Below are 24951 nucleotides of genomic sequence, written 5' to 3' on the forward strand. Positions count from 1 at the left end.
TAGTTAGGTAATTTTAAATTCTGGTGTTGATGATATTTCCAGAGGAGAGGGGTACTCTTTAGACTTGTGAATTACTTCAAAATCTGATCAAGCCAGCCCTGCTGCATTGGGGGCCCTTTCTCCTCATTCTGCTAATTGGAGTCTGGGACTTTTGTCCCCAAGTCCTGCCCTAGGGTGACTATTTTACACATCACCAAAAAAGAGGGCACAGGTTTGCATAGAATATGCCTATCCCAATGTATAAGTTTAGATGCAAATCTAGCAAGAAACACCATCAATCCCTCTCACCACTCAGCCAGTGTGGTACAGTGGTCAGAGTGTCGGACTGGAGCCTGAAAGAGCAGGGTTCAAATCCCTACTCGGCCATAAAGTTCCCTGGGTGACCTTGGGCCAGTCAGTGTCATTCAGCCTAACCTACCTCACAGGCTTGTTGTGAGGATAAAATTGGGAAGGAGAGAATCATCTTTGCACACCACCTTGGTGGAATAGAAATGCAACATAACATATCGTGTCCTCATATTCACTTTTGATAGAAGGGGGTGTGTGTGCAAAGTAACACTAGCAGGGATTAAAAGCGACGGCCAAGGTGCTATAGTCCTGCTTAGATGCTAAAATCTGTAGTGGGGCCCAGCGAATCCAGTTTGTAGAAGCGTTGCCCCTTTAAGCCCCCCCCCCGGCCGATCCGAGCCGGTTCTGAGGCGAGCCAAGCCAAACCTCAGCGCCAGAGCCGCGAATCTGTGAGCGGCTTCGGAGATCAGCAGCGCTCAAGAGCTCATTGCACCCAGCCTCGCGCTCCGCTCGCCAGCGTGTTTGCACTGAAGCAGGTGAGTGAGGGGCTGCTGCCTTTCTTGTCTCCGTCGCAGCCATTCATGCCTTTCCTACCACTTCATGCGTGTGTGTGTGTGAGCGCGCGTGCACAGAAAAACCGCGAGTTTCCAGGGTTGTTTCTTTTGCTGCTTAGAGACCGCCGCCGCCGCTGCCTCCTCCTCCTCCTGCTATTCACGGTCTGGTCATTTCAGCGCTGATTTCCTCCCCTCCACCGGGCAGAGCTTTTCAGTGATTATCGTTTTAGTTAATGACGTTTCCTTAGCCTGGACTGGTTCTCTCGTGATGGAGGATTTGGTTATTCTTGCCTTTCTTCCTCCTCCTCGGATCGTAACACGTTCACTCTCTGTGGATCCTCCTCGGGCTTATGACGAAGATCCCTATCTTTATTTTTAAAACAAAAAGTAGCTCGCTCTCGCTCTCTTGTCAGCCCACCCCACCCCACCCCCTATTCCTCCCCCCGGGCTGCATAAATCCTTCCATTCCCTCTCTCTTTCTTCTTTTGCAATCGGTATATTTGCTAAGGGCCCCTTTCCTCTTCATCGCCCCCTGCTTTTGATGATCGCTGTACGTGTAGATTCGAGGTTGCCACACACAAACACACGCGCTCTCTTCGTGAAAGGGGGGGGGTGATGCCTGGATGCTATTGACGACTCTGAAGAAATTTTCTTGCCCGCCTCTCTAGCCCCGTCGGAGTGTTTTGCAACACAGTCCTCCACACCTCTGTACTCAGAAGTAAATCTGAGGATTTAATGGGTCTTACTCGCAGGAAGAGTATTGCACCTTCAGTTTCTGATTCTATCTTGCCCCTAAATCAAGTTGAAAAGGGTGCTTTTGTTGAGTGAAGCTTGAAGGATGGGGGGGGGTTGCTCCAAAGGGTCTTCAGAATTTTCCCCGCCCCACATATTTTAACTGTTGCAACCTGTATTTAAGCTGGTTTATTCCAGGACACTCTAGTCCAATGAACAAAATGGATGGGCTCACCCTAGAACATCATCGCTCTCTATTTTATTCCACAGTATGACAGATATATTATAGCAAGACATCTGCACCTTCTGATCTGAATGACACAAGAGTACCCCTCTTCTCCTACTGTTTTGGCAGCAGGGAGGGGGATGTATCACCCCACCCATTCCTGCCTGGTTGGCTTAGAGTTGTGCATGCTTGAAAACTAAAGAATCTGAAAATCTGCACACTAAACCAGACAGATATTAAATCTTATTTTTCAAAGTCATAGGGCTGTATCCAATGCTAGTCATACTCAGAGTAGACTCACTGAAATTAATGGACATGGCTAATTTAGGTCATTCACTTTCAATGGGTCTACTACTCTGAACAGAAGTTAGTTGGAGACAGCTCATAGTTTCTCTTGGAGACTGGAGGGTGAAGAGATGCTGGTTTTTTTGAAAAATAAGCAGCACTTGAGAGCCATAATGCCTAAACGTGGGGGTCACTTGCTCCTTTTCATTTTTAATCCCACCCTTATCCATGACATTTAGGGTGGCACATATGCTCCTCTCCTCCCCATTTTATCATCACAACAACCCTGAGAGGTTGGTGAGGCTGAGAGTGTGTGACTGGCGCAATGTCACCGTGAGCATCGTGGCTGAACAGAGATTTGAACCTGGGTCCTTCTAGCCCTAGACTGTCACTCAAACCACTATGTTGCCCTGATTCTCACTGGTGAGAGTGTCATCACCATGCTGGCGTTCTGTTTCCCTCTGGGCCTGTGATCTTTCCGGACAGAGATGGGGAACCTGGAGCCCTTTAGATGTCATTAGAGTCCAACTCCCATCAGCCCCAGCCTGGTTGGGATGATGGGAGCTGCAGTCCAGCAACATTTGGAGGGCTGCAGGTTCTCCGTTCCTGTTTAGCCTTCTTTAGATATACCTATCTAACAACATCCCTGACAAAAAATAAGAGATTGCTGACATCTGTGTGAGCCTGGCATGCCTCGGGGAACTCGATGCAGGAGAGGCAAAGCGGGAATTATGGCAGGTGCCGCCTTTTTCACACCTGAAACTCTAGGACAGGAGTGAGGAAGCTTAGGCCTGGGAACCAAATGTGGCCCTGCAGATCTCTCTGTCTGGCCCTTGGGACTCTCCCCAGGCCATACCCCTTACTGACCCTGCTTTGCACCCTGTTTTATCCTGGCAGAAATGTGCTCTTGAACTCTGGCAAGGCCTCTTGCTTGTCTGGATGGTGGATAAAGAGGGGTGTGGGAGTGTGTGTGGAAATCAGCCTACCGTACAAGGTGAACTTTAGATTCATTGCCCCGCCCATTTTTGCTTCTGGCCCCACCCACCACTGGCATTTGGGCCCTGGAAGGATGCCCAGAAGGGAGTGTGGCCCTTGGGCTGAAAGTGGCTCCTCACTCCTGCACCTGTCAAAATGTTCTCTTCTGCACAAATGTTAATGTTACTCATGGCCTAGCCCCTGTTGCAGTCTAGATGCGCACCTTCTACCCTTTGAGGAAGCTGATTAGTATTAACACTGGAGTCACTGGGAACCAGCCCCAGGATTTTGTATTTTGTTCGGTCAGATTTTTAATATGGTAGAAAAGAAAGTACCCTTTGGCTTGGCATGTGGGTAGAAAATCTGAGACTTAGAACCTCTCATTTTAAAAATTATTACTTAAATCATAATAGTACATATACTTTTATGTTTCATATATATTGCACAAAAACACTTTACCAAAATGTTTATATTCTGGTGGTGAAATAGATTGTGCGGGGTGTGGGGAGCACAGATTCTCCTAACTTAGCATTTTCTCGCACATTCAAGTTTATATTCTCATTTCAGTTCCAAGGTTTCCAGTTATGGACGTGATTCAATTTAGAGGGGGTTTGGGGGGGATGGGAGAAGATGAGGTTGTAAGCCAACACTTAAAAGTTGTCCAGAAGACAAGAGGGCTTTAGGTTTAGGAATTTTGTTTGTAACTTTTTTTTAAAAAAAAGCATCCCTTCCCAAAATGTGGAAACTCAAACTTGAATTGTATGTGAAATTTTGTATCAGCTGTACTGTGTTCATCTTCAAAATGGCTCTTTGTGATACATTTCTGTGGTTTAAAAAAACCCACGGACAATAAGGGAGCATTTGTGTGTTTTCTATGAAAACAAAGAGCCATAAACATTGAGCTTCAAGCCAGTGGATTGTAGCAGGGTCTTACATAATGAGAAATGTGGTGATAGGCTCCTAGGCTGGCAGCACAGAGCAGCTCAGTGGCCTGCTCTCTCCCTTCCCTTCCCCTCCATGGCAGGTCCCAGCTTGTCACGTGAACACATGGCCATATAATCCAGAAGTCGTGATGCTTCTGCTGTTTGAATTCTTTCAGCTGCTAAATGAAAGCTAGAGGAGATTGCTGAGTGAGTGGGTAGGGTTGTATGTGTCTGTCTCAGTGAGTGAGTGAGCTGTTGCAGTATGAGTCTGATGCTTTCCAAAAGCATGCACTCCATAGTAGCAGGCAGAAATACACATGCAGTGGTGGTTGGTGACTAGAGATGGGGGAGCAATTCAATTCAGTTCACATTTAAAGCTGAATCTATCAAATTCACACTTTCCAAAACAATATGAGAACTTAAAAACAAACATCCTTTGAAATTCGCATGTATCCGAATTTTGTGATGCAGTTGTCCAACAAAAGGATGTATACAAAAATGTATATATTAGGGGAAAGTGCATAAAATGAATATATTAGTTAAAATTACATACAAAATGCATTCTATTAGGAGACATTAGTCAAAACATCACACCAAAATGTGTTTATTAGGAGAAATTTGCATTAAAATGCTGGAAAAATTCATGAGGCTTATCTTTTTAAAAAAATTCAAATTGCTGCAGAGATGAACTGAATTTAAGAATTTAAGAAACAGAACCAAAATTGTGAGAGCCTTCTGTTTCTGTTGGTGACCATTGGAACTGGGAGGGTGGAAGGTAGAGAGCCCAAGAGGAGGTGGAGCCAGAGCCAATGACAGGAAGAGCTAACTAATTAGCTAACTAATCCTCCTTGTTTAGTTCTGCAAGGACAACACTGAGGCTAAGGAGGAGGAAGCTAACATAGTGTCACCCCTGGACTGCTTGTAAATAAGAAGGCAACCAAGTGGGGCTGGCTGCGAGCAGACTGAGGTTGGCGGGACAGTGCCCCAGTAGCCCTAATGGATAAGCCTCCACTACACACACATGCACTTTCTGATTTTCCTTGCTGTCCTCCTGTCCCCTAAACCTCATCCAGCCATCCATTCTGCTCAGATGCACCCAGCGCAAACACCTGGTCTAATTCAACTTTCTTAACAATCCTTCTCTCCAATGGCAACATTTCATCAACTCTGCTTTGGAGCTACCATATAGTGTCAGAAAGATTTTAGATAATGCCTTATACTAAAGGAAATGGAGGGGTTTTTAGAGTGTGTGACACCCCTCTTTAGCTGTCTTGCTTGTAAGGTTGATAAGCCTAGAACCTGAAGGAAACTCCTGCGATGCCACAATGGTGCCGGGGGACTCCACAACTCACAGAATTGCCCCTTCCATGCAACTCAAGAACAAAGGAGTCTCTTGACACCCAGACCTGGCATGTAGGGGTTAAAAGATCTGTCAGTTTTGGTTCTCTCAGTTTCGGATTTTTCCAATCTTAAATTCAGTTCTCCACATTTCTGCAGCAATCTGTGTGTTTTTAAAAAAATCTCATGAAAATTCTCCAGCATTTTAGTGTGAATATCTCCTAATAAATACATTTTTGTAGGCATTTTTGCCTAATGTTTTTGGCAAAAGCTTTGCAAGCAATTTCTCATTATACAATGCATTTTTGTATGTTTGTTCACGCGTATATTTATTTTTTTGCACACTTTCCCCTAATATATGCATTTTTGCAAACATTGGTTGGCGAACTGTATTGCAAAATTCAAAGAAGAGAGAATTTCAAAGGATGGATGTGTTTCAGTTCTCATATTGTTTCGGAAAGTGCAAGTTTGTGAACTGAATCAAATTTCTCACCCACCTATACTGACATGCAAATGTTTCCTTGGCTTGTTAGCTCATAAGACTCCTGTTTCCCTGTCTGCAATCTTTCCTGTCCCTTGGCCCTATGTGAGATTTTCCCCTCACTTCTTCTTGTCTGCTTTCTTTTATAGCCAAGATTCCACTCATGACTATGTGCTGAGGTCCTTTCATTTCAGGAGGAATTGCATCTGCCTAGTCTGTCTTTAGCTAGCCTGTTTTTCAGCTGGCCTCCGTGCCTGCTTAGCACCCCTCTGTCTCTCTCCATCTCCACACATCCATCTCAACAATATATAGCTTCTCTCCTTAGGTGAGAATTGGGGAACCTTGGACCTGGGAACTGAATGTGTCCCCTCAGACCTCTCTGTCTTGGGGGGTTGCATATCCCTAATTGAATTGGCTGGCAATAGTATTCAGGAAATGTGAATCAGGGTCCTGCCTTGGAATCTGTTGGTTTTGTTTAGCCTGTGAAGAGGTGAACAAGGAGGTAATATAACAGCCTCTGGGCCTGTGCAGAATACTACCAAGTAATTACAGACCACACTGCATACACCTGCGAATAGTTGTCCTGCCCGAATCCGCTGAAGTCAGCCCCTTTCTTTAGTAGGGACTTATTAAATGAGAGCATTTCTTTGTACCAAATAGACTGCTTTTACTGTTGTAATAGATTTGTAAGGTCCATATTTCATGCTCAATGGTAGCTTCAAATCTGTCGTTTCCCATTCACACAAGCAGGTGTTCCTCTGGGAAGGATTAGTGTCACTGTTTCCTTGTGGCCCTGCCCTGTAATTTTACATTTTTACTCCCTCCAGGTTGCTCAGTTACTGGACATGTGCAAATATTTTTGACCTGCGCAGTATTTCCACTCCCTCCTGCCCCCACCGCTTCCTGAAGTTTGGTGGTTGAAAAGACAATAACTCACAGGCACCTAGTTCTTTCACCACTGCCCCTTGCATTTTCTGAGTTAATTTTGGCCCGCTGGAAAGACAAATCAATATAATATTGATATTTGAAAGAAAATATTAAAGATATTGATATCAATATATTTGGCTTTTTTTAAAAATCCACTTTAGAATTTTTAGAAAAAAAATCAGAAACCAGACATGGAAAGAAGTTACTTCAAAATTATCTCTGCTAAAATCCAATGGCAATTTGTATCACTAGTTATAAGGTGTGAAGGCAGTTTGATGGGGGAGAAAGGAAGGAAAGAAGGGAGGGCTGCAGCAAACTGTGAAGGGGAAAGGAAAGAGCAGTTGAAAGTTGTTGGATTAACCACCAGAAACAAAATGGAATTCATGGGAGAGTTAGTGGGCAAAGAAAGGAGAGTAGCTGAAAGTGACGATTCACCTGCCCACTAAAAACCATCAAAGCAAATTGTCTGCAAAGATGTGTGGAGCGGAGTGGAGCCATATTGTTCTAAACTTTTTGTATTATCAGCAGATTGGGGTAGTACAGATTTACAGGGGGGAAACTGCATGATAGCTTCTGTTTGCCAGTAACATCATGTGAACCATGCAAATTAAAAGGAGACATGAGTAGCACCAAACACACTGTAAACCACCATGTAGATGAGCCCTAGGTTTAATAGGTTTCAGTTCAGAGCCCTTCATGAATCAGCTTACAGATTATACAGGGTTCAGCTTGATTACTAAAAAAACCTAGACATGACTACACTGCACTAAGATGTTGTTGCAGCAACTAGACACACCTCCTCACTAACCTTAAGGAAGGATGAGTGGGCACCCTACAGGCATGAACTGAATGTCACTGAGGGGTGTGTGCATGCAGATGAGCGCTCCTTCTCAGAAGAATAGTGAGAGCCCAGTGAGATTGCTGGCACCACCTCCTACGAGTCTGGGGAGAGGGCAGAGACTTTTATTTGTTTTATTTGTTAACGCGACGTATAAATCCTGGAACAGGAATAATACTCTGCTGTTGTTTAAGGGGGGGGGGGAAATGTGATGTTCCTATATTAATGTATATATGGTAAGTGTTGTTGTTTTAGAAGATACATGGTAAGTGGAGTGAAAGGGGGGGAGTGAATGGGCAGTAGAATGCGAGATGATTGGCTGAGTGTTTAAAATGGCTGAATGTATAAAAGGAAGAGTGAGAGTGGAATCTGGGGGGGAGAAGAGAACTGAGTGGATTGCTTGGTGGGGTTTGAGAGAGTTGTTTGCCAGGAGAGAGTGGAGAAGGAGGGAGGTGGAGTTCGGATTAGTATTGAGTAAAACCATATGCTTATGTGCCTTAAGAAGAAATCTTGTTAATCTTGTTAGCTTTGTTATCTGTAATAAATACTTAATTTGGTTTACCAAAGGCCTGATCCTTGGCTGGGGTTTCACAGACCAGAAGGGAGGGTAAGGTAATGACCAAGGCTGAAGGGGAACTGTAACAAATGGTGGCAGCGGTGAAGAGAATAACAATACCAGTATTCAGAGTCTCTGGGAATACTAGTATTGGGACGTTACTGGTGGTTGCCTAGCAGGGGGATCTGTTGAGATCTGTGCTAGAGCGGATAGGTAAACCATAAGAGAGTGCAGTCCGGACTGGTGGAGTCCCTGGTGGTGCCTAGAGACAGGCAGTAACCACGAGCAGGTAGGAACCTGACAGGGAGAGCCAGGGAAGGACGCATCACATGTGGTGGCAGTAGCGGTGGGATACGAACCAAAGAGAGTCCCAAACACAGGTGTTGGCTGTAGCAGTGAGATACGAATACTGGAGAATCCCTAGCAGTGGTGTGGCAAACAGAAATAACAAAACAAGATTACTTGTGAGAGTGACTGGCAAAGAGTGTGTGGCAAAGAGTGAGTGAACTCAAACACCATGGCTGAATATATAAAAATGAAAAGAGAGGAGCTGGTGGAGAAGTGCATAACATTCAATTTACCTCACGAGGGTAAAGGGGTAGATGAATTGAGGGTAGCACTTATAGGATTTGCAACTGCCCAGCAAAAACAACCTGTCAGGGAAGAGACCCCAGAAGGATATTTAAGCAATCCCGCTTATATAGAGTACTTGAGAGAGAAGTTAAGATGGGAGGCTGAGGAAAAAGACAAGCAGAGGGAGTTGGAAGCTGAGAGATTGAAGATGGAAGCTGAGAGATTGAGGATGGAAGCTGAGGAAAAAGACAAGCAGAGGGAGTTGGAAGCTGAGAGAATGAGATTGGGGTTTGAGGAGAGGGAGAAGCAACGAGCATTGGATGCTGAATTACAAGTAGAAAAGTTAAAATTTGATAGAGAGAAATTTCACTCTGAGGAGACAAGGAAAGACAGAGATGGAGCAAAAATAAAAATTACTCCAAAGGACTTTGCTGTCTATGAGCCTGGTCAAGATCCTCAAATTTACCTCAGCACCTTTGAAAAAGCAGCTCAGTTGTGGGGGCTACCTGAAGATAAATACATGCAGTATTTATCAAACCTGATTAAAGGGGAATTGGCTGAGGTATACCAATATTTCCCCTCAGACAGGCCCGTCACCTATGCTGAATTCAAAGAAGCAGTGTTTAAAAGATTCAGACTGGGGCCTGATTATTTTAGAAAGCTTTTCAGAAACTGCCAGATACAGACAGGGAGGTCTTTTGTGGAACTGGGAGCAAAGTTGATGGATATATTTGGAAAGTGGATGAGTAGTGCCAAAGCTCAGTCAGTGGAAGAGGTGAAAAGCCTCATGATACTGGATCAATTATACCATCAGTTACCACTGGAAATAAGGCTCCTGGTCAAAGACCGTTCCCCTACATCTGTGCAGGAGGCCGCAGAGATGGCGGATCACTTCGCCTCCAATAGAACTGGCTGGGTGGGGAAAACATCAAGAGAGTTTAAACCCAGACCATATAGTGCTGGCAGAAGGGATGTGGTACCACAGCGAGTGAGTCCTCCATTAAAATCTGAAGGGCACAGGACACCCCAGAGTGGATCTGTGTACCCTAAAAGTGAGGAGAAATTATGCTACAAATGTGGTAGACCGGGGCAGCTACGTTTTCAATGTGAGGTTGCCAACCCCATTAGTAATCCTGCTCAGACAAGGGCAGTGAAAACAGAGCCCAAGGCTTTAGAAACAGCGAAAAAGGTTCAGTTCTGCCAGATAAACTGGACAGAAGTAACAGACCTTGATTCAAGTCTGAGAGAGGAAGTGAGTGTACAAGGGGCAAATTATTGGGCATTGCTTGACACTGGTGCCGCTCAGACGTTACTGAGGCCAGATTTAATAAAATCTGAGGTAATATTACCTCAGGAAACTGTGACTATCCAAGGAGTGAGGGGTCAACCAGAAAGTTTGCCTGTGGCCCTGGTGGATATGACTTGGAGAGGCCGAGAGGGCCAATATAAAGTAGGCATTAATGCCCAGCAACAAGAACCAGTAATACTGGGAAGGGATGTAATGGGCGCCCAAAGAAAGATCTATGTAGTGACCAGACAGCAACTTGGCAGAGAAAAAGAAGCCATATTAAGGGGGGCTGAAACAAACAGGGTGGAATCTGTTAACCAGCCTCAGGTCACCATAGCAACCACTAGCAGGCCTGCTGAAGAAGACAAACTGTATCAAGTGGTCTCTGGGGAAGAAGCAGAGCAATTCAGGGAAGAGCTGCATAAAGATATAAGTTTGAAGCAGATAAAGGAACAAGCCCTGACGCAACAGATTCCTTTCACTGACAAACTGAGGAATCAAGTTGTGTGTGAGAATGGGATTTTATATAGACTGTGGTTGCCTGCTGAGAGAAAGGATGAATGTGAACTAGTGAAGCAATTGATAGTACCTAGCAAATACAGAACCAGATTGCTAGAGGTAGCCCACGATGTCCCATGTGCAGGACATCTGGGAATAAAAAAGACCAAGAGGAGATTGGCTGCACATTATTATTGGCCAAATATCTCCAAGGATGTAAAACAACATTGTCTATCTTGTGGAATATGCCAAAAGGTGGGAAAGAGTGGAGTAAAGACCAAGGCACCCTTAAAGCCCCTTCCTATAATTGGACAACCCTTTTATAGAGTGGGTATAGATTTGGTGGGCCCTTTTTCCAAACCCACAAGGCATGGCAAGAAATATCTAGTGGTGGTGGTGGATTTTGCCACCAGGTACCCAGACGCAGAAGCACTGAGATCTGTAGAAGCCCCTGTAGTGGCAGAGGCTTTATTAAAAATCTTTATGAGGCTGGGTTTCCCTCATGAAGTGCTGACAGATCAAGGCAGTGTATTCATGGGAGAAGTGATGCAATGTATGTGGAAATGTTGTGGTCTAAAACATCTAAAGACCACTACTTACCATCCCGCCACTAATGGGCTAACTGAGAGATTCAATGGAGTTTTGAAGGGCATGATAAGAAGCTATGTTCAAGATCACCCACAAGACTGGGATGAACATTTGGGATGCTTCTTATTTGCATACAGAGAAGTCCCTCAGGAGTCAACAGGCTTCTCACCCTTTGAACTAATGTTTACTAGAAAAGTGAGGGGACCTTTGGAACTGCTAAAAAATTCATGGGAAGGAACTCTGGGAGAGTACAAAACTTCTGTAGTAGATTTTATATTGGAATTCCGCAATAAATTAACATCAATGATGGAAGTAGTGAAAGAGAATTTGAGTCATGCACAGGAGAAGCAAAGTTACTGGTATGACAGAACAGCCAGAGAACGTGTGTATGATGTGGGAGATATGGTTATGGCGTTCATACCCAGGAAACATGACAAATTACAGGCTAACTGGGAAGGACCATATACCATCAGAGAAAGGCTTGACACAGTGACATATGTAATCACCACAGACCAATTAAACAAAAGCAAAGTGGTTCATGTAAATATGTTAAAGCCTTACCATACCAGGGATGCACAGGTGTTGCAAGTTACCTTATTCCCTGAGGGAAGTGGGCCTGAACTTCCAGATTTGGTACAGGAAAGCAAAGACAAAGGAGGGGTAGATCAAGTGGAATGGTCAGAGGAGGTGAAGGAGGAAGTAAAAGAAGAGATTCTGAGAGTTTTGAAAACCTATAGGAATCTCTTTAGCAACAAACCTGGCCGAACCAGTATAGTTATACATTCCATTGATACTGGAGATCATGCCCCAATCAGATCTGTGAATGGGAAAGTTTTGAATGAGATCAAAAAGGAGATGGAAGAGATGCTGGAATTAGGAGTGATCAGGGAATCCATCAGTCCCTGGGCCTCAAGTATTGTCCTGGTTCCGAAAAAAGATGGAACGACCAGGTTTTGCATTGATTATCGGCTAATCAATAAAATTACTGTCCCAGATGCGTATCCTATGCCTAGGGTAGACGCAATGTTAGAGTTATTGGGGGCAGCAACCATTATCTCTACACTAGATCTCTGTAAAGGATTTTGGCAAATGGAACTAGACGAGCAATCCAGAGCCAAAACTGCCTTCAGTACACCAGATGGGTTATATGAGTTTGTGACCTTACCCATGGGACTAAGGAACTCACCAAGTTCATTTCAGAGGCTAATCAATACTGTGTTGCGAGGCATGTCAGATTTTGCAGTGGCCTATATCGATGACGTAGCCATTTTTAGCAAGTCGGTGCCTGAGCATGTCCAACACCTGACAACAGTATTGGAGGCCTTCAGAAAAGCAGGCCTCACAATAAAAGCTAAGAAATGCCAGTTTGGACTAAAGGAAGTAATCTATTTAGGACATAAGGTGGGGAGTGGGAAAATCACCCCCTTATGGAGCAAGGTGGAGGCAATACAAGCGTGGCCGATCCCCTTAACCAAAAAACAAGTAAGGGCATTTCTGGGTGTGGCTGGATTTTATAGGAAGTTTGTGAGAAATTTTGGGGAAATAGCAACCCCCTTGCATGAATTAACAAAGAAGAAGTGTTCTGAGCGTGTGGTATGGACGGATGAATGTCAGAAGGCTTTTGATCTACTGAAGCAAGCCTTGTGCCAAGGACCCATATTAATAGCACCAGACTATGAGAAACCATTCATCGTGGCTACAGATGCGTCGGACCTCGCGCTGGGAGTCGTCTTGCTACAGGAGAGAGAAGGCACCAGACATCCAGTGGCGTACCTGAGTCGCAAGCTGACGCCGAGGGAGAAAAACTATTCGTCGGTCCAGAAGGAGTGCCTAGCGGTCGTGTGGGGACTGAACAAGTTGTGCCCATACGTGTGGGGACGAAGATTCACAGTGACTACGGATCATCGGGCCTTGTTATGGTTGCAGACTATGAAAAACCATAACACTATGCTGCAGAGGTGGTCCTGGGCCCTACAGGACTATCAAGTGGACTTCCAGTTCATCAAAGGCAAGGACAATGTACTGGCCGATGGACTTTCCAGGCAAGTGGCTGGGACTGCAGTGACGTGACCAGACAGAGGAACAAAGAAAGACATTTTCCCCATAGAGACTTTTATTTGTTAACGCGACGTATAAATCCTGGAACAGGAATAATACTCTGCTGTTGTTTAAGGGGGGGGGAAATGTGATGTTCCTATATTAATGTATATATGGTAAGTGTTGTTGTTTTAGAAGATACATGGTAAGTGGAGTGAAAGAGGGGGAGTGAATGGGCAGTAGAATGCGAGATGATTGGCTGAGTGTTTAAAATGGCTGAATGTATAAAAGGAAGAGTGAGAGTGGAATCTGGGGGGGAGAAGAGAACTGAGTGGATTGCTTGGTGGGGTTTGAGAGAGTTGTTTGTGTTGTTCAGTAAAGCAAGCTGTGAGACTCACAGACAGGGATTTTTAGTGAGAGAAGGAAACCTGCAATAAACGGGTTAAGCAGAGCAGAACAGAGCGCCAGGTTTGCCAAGGTCAGCAGCTGGTGGGCAAGTAGATAAGCAGGAACTTGCAGAAGCTCTGGTGTGGGGGAAAAGTAGTTTTGGAGTGAGAGAACTGTGTTTAGTATTTTTGTCAGTAAAGACTCTTACAAGAAACTTGCCTGGCCTGGCTCATTTACTGATCTATGCGTCCCTAGAATTTCTTCTTTGTATGATCTCTATACGCACACACCGACAGTTTGCCAGGAGAGAGTGGAGAAGGAGGGAGGTGGAGTTCGGATTAGTATTGAGTAAAACCATATGCTTATGTGCCTTAAGAAGAAATCTTGTTAATCTTGTTAGCTTTGTTATCTGTAATAAATACTTAACTTGGTTTACCAAAGGCCTGATCCTTGGCTGAGGTTTCACAGACCAGAAGGGAGGGTGAGGTAATGACCAAGGCTGAAGGGGAACTGTAACAAATGGTGGCAGCGGTGAAGAGAATAACAATACCAGTATTCAGAGTCTCTGGGAATACTAGTATTGGGACGTTACTGGTGGTTGCCTAGCAGGGGGATCTGTTGAGATCTGTGCTTGAGCGGATAGGTAAACCATAAGAGAGTGCAGTCCGGACTGGTGGAGTCCCTGGTGGTGCCTAGAGACAGGCAATAACCACGAGCAGGTAGGAACCTGACAGGGAGAGCCAGGGAAGGAGCGTCACAAGAGCCCATTGAGATTGCTGGCACCACCTCCTACGAGTCTGGGGAGAGGGCAGCTGGACCGCCTCAGTGAGATCCTCTCCAACAGGAGGAGGGGAGCTGCGTGGTGGCAATGGTGGAGCAGGCAAAGGAAGGGGGTGAAAGGTAGGAGGAGAAATATCTTCCTGGCTGGGATAGGTGTCCTCACTGGTAACTGGATCTATAGGGGCGGAACTGTCACTGGCTACAGCGTGGGAACTCACAGACTCGTGTGCACCTGAAGACACGTCACTGGTGTCTCCTTTGCACCCTAAGTCCGGCTCCTCCTCTTTGTGCACACCACCTTTTCTGCAGGACTCACGACTATAGCGGGCAGATTGCTTGACTCCTGAACCTCTTTATGTTTAGAAGGTAAAGCACTATATTGGGATGTGTTCTTTGCTTCTGTACATTTATTGAGGCTGGGAGCTGCCAATATCTGAGATGAGCTCTGCCCCTACTTTCTTTTCCTGCCCTGACAGCTTCTTTTCAATGCCAGGGTTCCTTCTTTCCCTCTCCCTCAGGAGACTGATACTGACAAAGACTTTTCTGATTCCTGAACTCCCCTCACTGCCCTGAAAGGGAATGCAAAGCCAGAAGTTCTGAAGCCCTCCCTCTCTTCCATCAATAGCTGGACTCTGCAGTCAGGGCCAGCTCCAGAGGGTGGCCAAGTTGGTGATTTGCCAGGGCTCCAAAATGAGCAGGGGTCCACAGCCATAAGACAGCTGCTCTGAACAAAGCATCCAAGAAGATCAGATGCAGCCAAAGAGAATTCTCAATTTGCATGTCCTGCCTCTTCCAGTTTAGAGGGGCTCACTGAGGATGCCATGATTGAGCCCCTCTCCCCAAATTCTGGAGCCAGATCTGCCTTCAGGCCTCACTGAACAATCTGGTCTGTGATTCCCGTAGCAAAGGGATGTGCCTGTGGTCCTGCTAAGGGCCTTCTCCACTTCCAGTGTACTGTTGTTTCCTCATTTATTGGGGGAGCTGCTGCTTATGGGAATGCTGGTTCTGTGACTGATTATTTCCCTCCATTCTGCAGATCCGGTTGAGATTTCTCTTGTGACATGTCAGTGAGGGCTGGATTACTAATGGAGCATCTTAGGGGTGACCGACCAGAGCAATTACCGTTGGTTGTAGTTTTAGTTACTTTTTAAGTATCTTGTTTAGAAAGAGAGGCTTGCAAATTCTACAGCTTCTGTTTGCTGAAACCTGGGGTCTGGAGGTAAAATGTGAAGTTCAGGAAAAGCTCATCATTACAGCCCCCCTAATGCAGAAGAATCCAAAAATGCAGACAGCAATGTTGATTGTATATAATATAAATCAGAAATTGGCAGCCTTCAGATGTTGTTGAGCTATAACCCCCATCATCTCTGACCATTGGCCATGCTGGCTAGGGCTGATGGGAGCTGAAGTGCAACAACACTGGGAGAGCCACAGATTCCCCATTCCAGATATAAATCTGAACGAGCAGTCATACAGATACCACAATACCCAACATATTAGGATTCGCTGACTGTCATAGAACGGTGAGCTGGCAAAGGATGATGTAGTGGTGGTTCAAGGGGATCACATTGCATCTGGGCAGGGCCAGATGCAAAGGTGGGTGGGGCCTGAGGGAAAAAGTGGGTGCAGCATAGACTCTTATCTATGTACAGTAGATTACATTTTAAAAAGTCAGAGGTTTCTACTTCCCACCCAGCAAAGGCATCTCCCCATCCTTAATCTTGGCAGTCAAGTGATCACAGTTCAAAGAGACAGTGGAACTAGGAAAAAACACTCAAGGAGGGGGCAGAGGGCAGGGCTAGTGAGATATGTGTCCTGGTGAGAGTGGGTGTGGCCCGGAGGAAATCCCAAGGGCCAGATAGAGAGGCCTGGAGGGCCACATTCAGCTCCCAGGCATGTGGTTCTCTGCTCCTGCTGTAGAGGTATGACTGGCACTCACACTACAATCCTTTTGGTGCCACATTGAACCCTTTTTATTTTTCTAGGCATTTCAAGTGTTGGTTATGTTGTTAGCTTGTGCTGCAGTTTTTGATTGTTTTGTTCTTCTTGTATCTTCCCTTGGTACCATTAGTTTAGTCATCCCCATTGCATACCCCCTTTGGTGTCTGAAAAATATGAAGTGGTGGTTTATAGATCTTGTAATAAAATGAATGAAATGAATGACTCCAGGTCTCCCAGTGAGCTTTATGACCAAACAAGGATCTGAACTAGTGATGAAGAAACTTAACTCTGCTTATCTTGGAACTGGACAGACTCGGAAAGAACTGAGTGATTCCCAAAAGACTTGGAAATATCTAGCTCCCCCCTTTCTAGGCCTAGCAAACAAGACACTTCTCCATTTCTTTGCTAAGGGGCAAAACCAGGTCTCGGAGAGGAATGGGGGAGAAATTCAGTCCAGTCCTGATCTTAATACAAACCTACCTAATTTGCACTTTTTGAAACAAGATGAGAACCGAAACACAGTCATCCTCTGAAATTTGCACTTCTCTGAATTTTGTGGTTTAGTTCTACAACCAAGTAACGTGTACAAATGCATATATTGGGGGAAGTGTGCATAAAATCCATATATTCAGGAAAGATAGATTCTATTACAGGTACTTGCTTGCCAAAAAGACTATCAGGCAAAACTGCATACAAAAATATGTATATTAGGAGAAATTCGCTGCTGAATTTTCAGGAGGTCTTTATTTTAAAAAAATCACAAACTGATGCAGAAATGTGGAAAACTGTGCTTAAGACTGTGAAAAGAGACAAACTGACAGATTCATATATTCCTAGTCTGATGACAAGAAAGTCCCCTGCATGGGTGGGCTTTGCCCCATAGTCCCGGTTTTCCCAGTGTCAGCTGTTCCAAGGAAGTGTGAGCCTCAAAATCTGTACTGTTCCAACTTTAATCCAAAATGGGAGAAAAATCCTGGGGGCCTCCGATGCTCATTTCTCCTGCGTGGCAAGCATTACCGAGTCCCCAAAGCTCATTTCTGGCCCTGAGCCTCAGGAACATTGGCATCTCTCATTTGAACTTGGGTATCCTTGATCTAAGTCCAACTCTGTTCCTCCTCTCCACCCTGGAGCCCTCCAGATTTAGTTGGACTACAGCTCCCCAAATCTCTGACCGCTGGCCAATTGTTTGGCTAGGGCTGATGGGAGTTGGAGTCCAGCGACATTTGGAGGGCCCCAGGTTGGGAAAGATTGCACATGATGGTAGCCTGGCTTTCTTCTGTTCATAAATAGGTGACGCTGCACAGCGCTTGAAAAGCAGCTTCACCTGCTTATGAATAGTAAATAGCATAAAACTATTTTTATGCTGGACTGTGAGCATCTGTTCTGCTCCAGCTTGAAAGAGGGAGAGGATGCAACAAAAAAAAAACCAATCCTGTGCAGGAAAAGAGGGTGGAGCAGTCTCAGCACCACCAAGAGAGAGAGGGGAAAATGGGCCAAAATGGTAAACAATGGATCAAGAGGCCCTGTTGCGGGCAAACCCTCAGAAATGGGGTCAGATGCCCTTATCTAGAGACTACATGCTGCTGCCCTCATGAGGTTCTTCATCACATTGGCAAGCAGTGACCACAACTCTGCAAATGGAATACACTGAAAGGACAGCGTCGCAAAGCAGGATCAAACTGGGGCCGGGTGGAGAGATGGCAGGAGATGAACAAATGGACTCATGTCCGTTCCCTACATGTTTGGACTACATGTTTGGACTATTAGATCTCCATAAGGTGATTGTCTCTGTTGAGATTTCCTAACGAGCCACTGACTCCTACCACTGTGGATCTTGGAAAGGTTAACTGAGGTAAAGGTTAACTTCCTTTCTGAGAGTGTTGGTCTTCAAAACATAATTGTGTCTAGTTTGCCACCCTTCCCCCAATGAATCCTAAAGACAGGTTCAGCTGCCACCATTGATTTCTTCTTTATTGCTTCACATAGGCACATTACTGTCATTCTACTGGTAATACAGAGCCAGGCAGCAAGCCGGCATCAGCAGGGCCCACCAGCATTGACTCCTTCCTTGGATCCATGGCTCTGGGATTATCAGGCAGCAGCATGCAGCCATTTTAATTTCCCACTATGCCCTGGAGTAGCATTGCTCTGGGGCATCATGGGAAATTTTAAATGGTTGTTTGCCGTTGCTGCCACCAGGTAAGCCCATGGCTAAGGCCCCACGGCCCCACCAGGGGTTCACTTTGCCCACAGCCCTCTCAAATGCCTAGAACTGGTCCTGCTAGAGTCTAGATAAAGCACTGCAGATAGGCCAGCTGTTCCAGGAGAGTCCCCATCTGTACATTTAATTCTTTTTAAGATGAGGAGCTTTTAACCGAGAAGCTTAGGCAGAAAACAGCAGGAAGTTAAAAACGCCTCTTTTGCTAATTTGCTTTATTTCCTGTTAGGATAGCAGGCTCTCCCTTGATTATGTTACCCCCACCGGAGATGTTTCCAAGACCTGAGAGCAAACTTCGTTGGCCATGCCAGTGATGGTGCCAATGACAACAATGAACCAATTGCGGATTTTGGTTTTAAAACAGAACCTTTTGGATACCTCTGATGTGTATGAGCTAGGGTCTAAATCCGATGTGTCTGCAGGAAATTAAGAGTCTCAGTGGGCAGGTTCTGCTAGCTAGGAACACAGTGAGAGAAAGGAGCCTATTGACTGCTCTCAGGAAAACTTAATCCAGTTTAGCAATCCCTAGGGAATTCACAATTTCACTGTTTTGGCACCATACATTACAAGAAGCTAAGAACGCAGAACTTTTGAATCCAGCCAGGAAGGGTTTCCTTGTACCAAATGCAACAATGATTAACAACACCTTTAAGTAGGGTCACATGCAGCCCTTGGCCTAATTGTGTGCTTGTGTGGATGGGTTGAGTGGATGGAGCCTTGAGGAGAAGAAAGACGGCATAAGGGAAAAATTGGGGAGCTCTCCGTAAGCTATCAGTTCAAACCTCTAAGCAGGAAAGGTGAAAGATGGAGGGAGGCTGAAATGGTAAGAGTGATCTGCTCCTCCTGCAACTCTCTGATAGCCAGGGAGGAAGAAGGGGAGAGAGATAAGGGAGTATCAGAAAGAAAGAAAGAAAGAAAGAAAGAAAGAAAGAAAGAAAGAAAGAAAGAAAGAAAGAAAGAAAGAAAGAAAGAAAGAAAGAAAGAAAGAAAGAAGAAAGAAAGAAAGAAAGAAAGAAAAGGGGTGGCCTTATGCCCTGCCTATCCCTGGCTTTGGCTCGCCCATCACTGACCTATGGTCGCCGATCAATTACCAGCAAGGGGAAGTGGCCCTCAAAAATGAAAGCTCAGAGCCTGGGGCTTCTGCTGGCTCTGGGCTCAGTACAATGGACCCCTGATATGAGAAATGTGATGATAACAGTTTTAGGGATGAAAAGATCTGTCAATTTCGGTTCTCTTGCTTTCTCATTTTTCCAATCTTAAATTCAGTTCTCTGCATTTCTGCATCAAATTGTGTGTTTTTTTTTAAAAAAATCTTCATTAAGATTTAATAGCATTTTAGTGCAAATTTTTACTAGTACATATTTTGGTAGGCAGTTTTGACTAATATACACATTTTTGCAGGCAATTTCTTGTCATATAATGCATTTTTTATGTTGTTTTCACTCATATACTCACTTCTAACATATGCATTTTTGTAAACATGGATTGGTTGGCAAACTGCATTGCAAAATTCAAATAAGTGAGAATTTTGAAGGATGGTTGTGTGTCAGTTCTCATGTTGTTTCAGAAAGTATGGATTTGATAGATTCAGCTTGAAATACAAACTCAATTGAATTTCTCCCCCATCCCTAGATACAGTACAGCAGACCCCCTATATAAGTGTAAAGCAGGTGTGGGAAACCTTTAGTCCTCCAGATATTGCTGAACCACAGCTCCTATCAGCCCCAGCAAGCATGGCCAAGGATGATGGGAGCTGTATGATGCAACATCTAGAAGGACAAAGATCTCCACACCTGATGCCAAATTCTACGCGTGGAGGGCCTGTTCTTGCCTTCTGCTGAACATGTGGCAGTCAGGAGCAGGGCCAGCTGGTCCAATTCTACCCCTCTTCCATGTAGTTGCTGTATGCATGAACTCAAGGTGAGAACTAGGCTGAAGGTTCCACCAAGGCAGGAGTAGCCAATGTGCCCTCCAGAAGTGGAGGACTACAACTCCCATCAGCCCTAGCTTGCACGGCTAATAACCAGGGATGGTGGGAGTTGTAGTCCAAAAGTCTGGAGGACACCATATTGTCTATCCCTGCATCAAGGACTTTTCCTTCTGATAAATGCAGAGAACTGCCTTGAGGTGCCTGCTGTTGTTTGATCTGTTTCGGCATCCAACAAAAAGAACTGTAATATACAAAAGCTCATCTTGTGAAAATTATAATAGGTTAGTGCTGTGAAGGCCAAGTCTCTTCTTTATAAACAACCAGAGCCTTGAATCATAATAGGAGTGCATTTCCATCATAGCAGCTTTCAGGTGAGAGGTCATGGGTTGCTGGTAGACTGAGATGAGTACTGCCTGCCATGGAGTAATCTTCTCTAGATCAGAGACGGCGGAAGGTAGATTGGGATTGAATGATTCGCTGTTTTTATATTGTATTATTATATTTTATCAATTGTATTCTAACAAATTTGTAAGTCGCCTAGAGTGGCCATCGGCCAGATAGGCGACAAAGAAATTAAATTTATTATTATTATTATTATTATTATTAGATCAGCAAGGGTTTCTGCCAACAAAACAACCTTTCCCCATCTAAATTAGGCTGCTGAATGGAAGAAAGTTAACCGAGAGTGGACTCTTGTGTGAAAGTCCAGTTGCAAGTCCAGTTCAGTAGTGGCCCTGGGCTCAAAGTATGCTCTGTACTTTAATTCTAACTGCACATCTTTTGCTCCCGGCTATGGTTGGTAGATCTTGGGGTTCTAGGAAAAGACAAGACAAGTGTGAAATCTGCCCACATCTGCCCTAGATCGTGCTTTATTGAATTTCTCTTCTTTTCACAGCATCACCAAGAGTACCCATCAGAAGAAGCATCAGCCACTTGTAATTCTAGTACTGCACAAACTTCCCAGCTGTTGAGATGCCTGTCGCTTCTACTGATTCTGAGACAGGTAAGGACTTGCTCCTATTTTTGCTTCCCAAAACCTACTCCACCCAAGTACAAGAAAAACTCTATTTTTTACGCTTTTTCATTTGTCTCTACAAGCATTCAGAGCTATAGCTTGAACCACATGCACAGGAACACACCTTGGAAGTCAAATCCATGTGGAAAAAGCATAGTAGGGCAGTACCTTCATTAAGCCAACCAAAAGTTTTTGATTTCTCCAGAACTCTTCATCAGGCTAGATCAGGGGTGGGGGATCTTTGGCCCTCCAGATGTTGCTGAACTACAGCTCCCATTATTCCCAGCAAGTATGGCCAATGGCCAGAGATGATGGGAATTGTAGTTCAGCAATATCTGGAAGGCCAAAGGTTTCTCACCCCTGTGCTGGATAGTAAACAGAGTAATGTGAGTCAGCAAGGCAATTGGTGGTGGTTGTTTTTTTGCTGATATTGAAACCATGGAGTTGGCATCTGATCACAGTGTTAAGATAGAATCGGGGAGGAGGTTGCAGACATTCAAATGAAGTGCTGTGTACTTTTCTTTGCCCTTGCTTTTGTTGTTGTTGAGTTGAGTGTGGGCGTTTATGAGCTTTCCCATGGTGTAATCTGATCCTGGCCTGTTCTGCTGTCTTTGTATCAGGGGTTGCTTTCCTTTTCAACAGGGCTTTGCACCAAAAGTCCTTATTATTGTCAGAGAAATACAAGCAGAACCTTAGTGAATGCTGTGGACTCTCTTAATTTCCCTCCCCTTTCTCAGAGGTGTTTTGTTTAAGGTCTCAGAGATTCATTCTGAAGAGTTTCTCATAAACCTTCTTTTGTGGTTTTCTTTTGTTGGTGCTGGTGGATTTCCACCACTTTCACCTGGAAAACCTTTAGCCTGAAGGAAGGATGTGCTCTGCCTCCCCATAGAAAAGAAACAACAGATATCCCACTTTGTACTGAAACATTATTGATTTCTTACCCAGGCAATTGATTGTTGGTAAGATATCTGTGAAGGGTGGTCCTTTAGATCAAATGGGGCATTGCCCCACCAACCTCAGTCTGCCTTCAGCCAGCCCTCACTTGCCTGTCTTTTTAGCATCCCATCCAGGCGGTGGCTCTGGCTGTCAGCTTCTTCCTCCTTCAGTCTCAATGTTGCCATTGTAGAACTCTGCAGGGGGGGGGGAGGATGGAGGCAAACCTAGAATTAGTTGGCTCTGACTCTAGCTACAGTTGGCCTGGCTTCCGCCCTCCCAGTCCCAATGGGCACCTGTCACCCCTGATAACAGTGAAGCACCTGGTTCAGCTTTCTCTATATTGGGTCATAGGTTTCCCCCCACCAGCCTGACTCTCCTGGGATAGAGTCTGGAATTGCACAGCTCCTGTTTTATCTTTTGGAGAGATTATAGGGATGTCTTTTCTTATCTAGAGATGAGCATACGAAGAGCCCTGCTGGATCCAAGCGAAGTCCTATCTAGTCCAACATCCTGTTTCCCATAGTGACCAATCGGGAGCCTGTGGGAAACCCACAAGCTGGACATGACGGCAAAGCTCCTCTCCCACTGTTGTTCCCAGCAACTGGCATCCAGAAGCATGCTGCTTCTGATCATGGAAGTATTAAACAGCCCATCGTGACTACTAGCCATTGATAGCCTTATCTTTCATGAAGCGGTCTAATCCCCTTTTAAAATCCGTCTAAGTTGGTGGACATCACCACAACTTGAGTTACCAATTTCCACAATTGTCATGGATTAGTTTCCACCATATTACCCAATGGCCCTATTAATACACAGAGACAAACCATGGTGTGTTAAGCATAAGCTTAACCATGTTTTGGGCTCATACTCTCCTCATCCTTTACACATGATGGGGAGGACATCCATTTCATCTGAATACAGGAAACTAGTTCGAACTAAGCATTGTTGGCTAATAAACCAGCATATCAAATCTTGTTATTCTGGTTGATTAATCTACTATAGTTTGATATAACCGCTATAGTTAAACTATATTTTCTTGTATTTGGATGAAATAGGAAATTGCAGTGATCAGGAGTTTTAAGTGTCCTCCTCTTGCACATGAAGGAGGGAGTAAGGTGAGGAGAAGCACATCAGCCCCAGATTTGGAGTAGCACATTCTCTTTAAGATTAATCAGGGAGGGGAAACTTGTGGACCTCCAGATGGTGTTGGACTACAACTCCCATCATCCCCGACCATTGGCCATACTGGCTGTGACTGATGGGGGTTATTGTCCAACAACATCTGGAGGGCCACAGGCTCCCCATCCCTGCACTAAACCATGGCCAAGCATTGCACCTGAATCAGGCTGTTGCTATAAAGAAAATACATTTAGAAAGATGTATTTTGAGGGGGGAAATATTCAGAAATGGCATGTTGACAAAAACATGTTCAAAATATATATTTAAATACATGTTTCATACAGATCTTTTCAAACATTGCAGATTGATGTGGAGAGAGGATGAGTAAATGTATGCAAGAATGACACAGATCAGAAATAGACTGATCCCTCCATAACTATCTTAAATGAGGTGGGAAAAGTATGTAATATCATTTTGGAAGTATTGATAGTCTATGCTCTTTGGAGGGCAATGTCTACATGTCACTGATTTCTTGCCAAGAGTTTTAGGGCTATCTACCCAGTGTCACATTTCCCAAATATTCTGACTCCAGTCTTGGCTCAAAAATGTATCAATGCATATTTTGAGAGGAACTATCTTTTAGAAATGCATAGTCAAATAACAATTTCCAGGCTGGTTTTTAAAAACATTGTCGATTAAAGCTAAAATGGAACAAAATGGACTTATGGATGAACACATGCAAAAGTGATATGGGCCAGAAACAGACTAATTCCCCCTTCTGTAGGGAAGACTCATCAGTTGCATTGACAGCATCTTCCTAAAAATGAATTAGCCTCATTGGTTTGGTAATATGTCACTGGCTTCGTGTGGGATAATTACTCTACTTTGTCTGTCCCATTAATTGCACAGTCTTCTCCCTCAGGGGTCTAGAATTTAAAATATCTGAGGTGATGTGTGCATGATGCATCTTGACTCTGTTGCCCATGCAAGTAAATCATGAGCCTAAAATGGCTGTGCGCAGCTTCAGTTCCACCCTCACCCCACGTAACTGCACATCCTGATAGTAAATGTGTTCCAGTTAAACCTATCTTAAAAGCAGAAGCAGATTCATTGTGAAGGAAACTGTTATGATGTTTTCTGGTGACACACTCAGTTTCAGAAACCTGGACTAGACAGGCTATTGTCAAGTGACTGAACAGACCAGGCAGGGGATCTTCTGCAATGTGTAATATTTGTTTGTGTGTGGAAGGAGGTGTTTCTCTGGCAGATCCTTAGCATGCAAACACTGAAGTATATATAGGGAACTGTTTAGTGACAGCAAACCCTCCTCAACTGCTCTAGGGATTTCCTGATGGGGAACTCCATAGTGCAGCCGATCCCAGTAGGGTTTGCTGTCAATGAGCCCCACTTGCAAAGTAACAATTGTTCCTTTGTAGCCACATCCTTACCTGCTGCACACCTGACATCATGATGTCAGGTGTGGGGCAGGTGTGTGTGCTTTGAGGAAAATGTCCCCAT

At 44.7% G+C, this 24951-nt stretch overlaps 1 protein-coding gene across 4 annotated transcripts in view; it reads left to right on the plus strand.

Annotated features, from left to right (window-relative positions):
• The first annotated feature begins 729 nt into the window (after nt 1-729).
• Nucleotides 730-24951, plus strand: part of MPP2 (MAGUK p55 scaffold protein 2) — a 78856-nt gene continuing 54634 nt past the window's right edge. For 3 of the 4 annotated variants that reach the window (XM_061589335.1, XM_061589337.1, XM_061589338.1), the window contains exons 1-2: nt 730-824; nt 21259-21366. In XM_061589335.1, the coding sequence (XP_061445319.1) occupies nt 21336-21366 (31 nt within the window). In that variant the 5' untranslated portion in view covers nt 730-824; nt 21259-21335. Of the gene's footprint in view, nt 825-14600; nt 14641-21258; nt 21367-24951 lie in introns of those variants that run through there. The other variant, XM_061589336.1, reaches the window with a different exon arrangement.

Source organism: Rhineura floridana, chromosome 11 (assembly GCF_030035675.1).
Source record: "Rhineura floridana isolate rRhiFlo1 chromosome 11, rRhiFlo1.hap2, whole genome shotgun sequence".
NCBI lineage: Eukaryota > Metazoa > Chordata > Lepidosauria > Squamata > Rhineuridae > Rhineura > Rhineura floridana.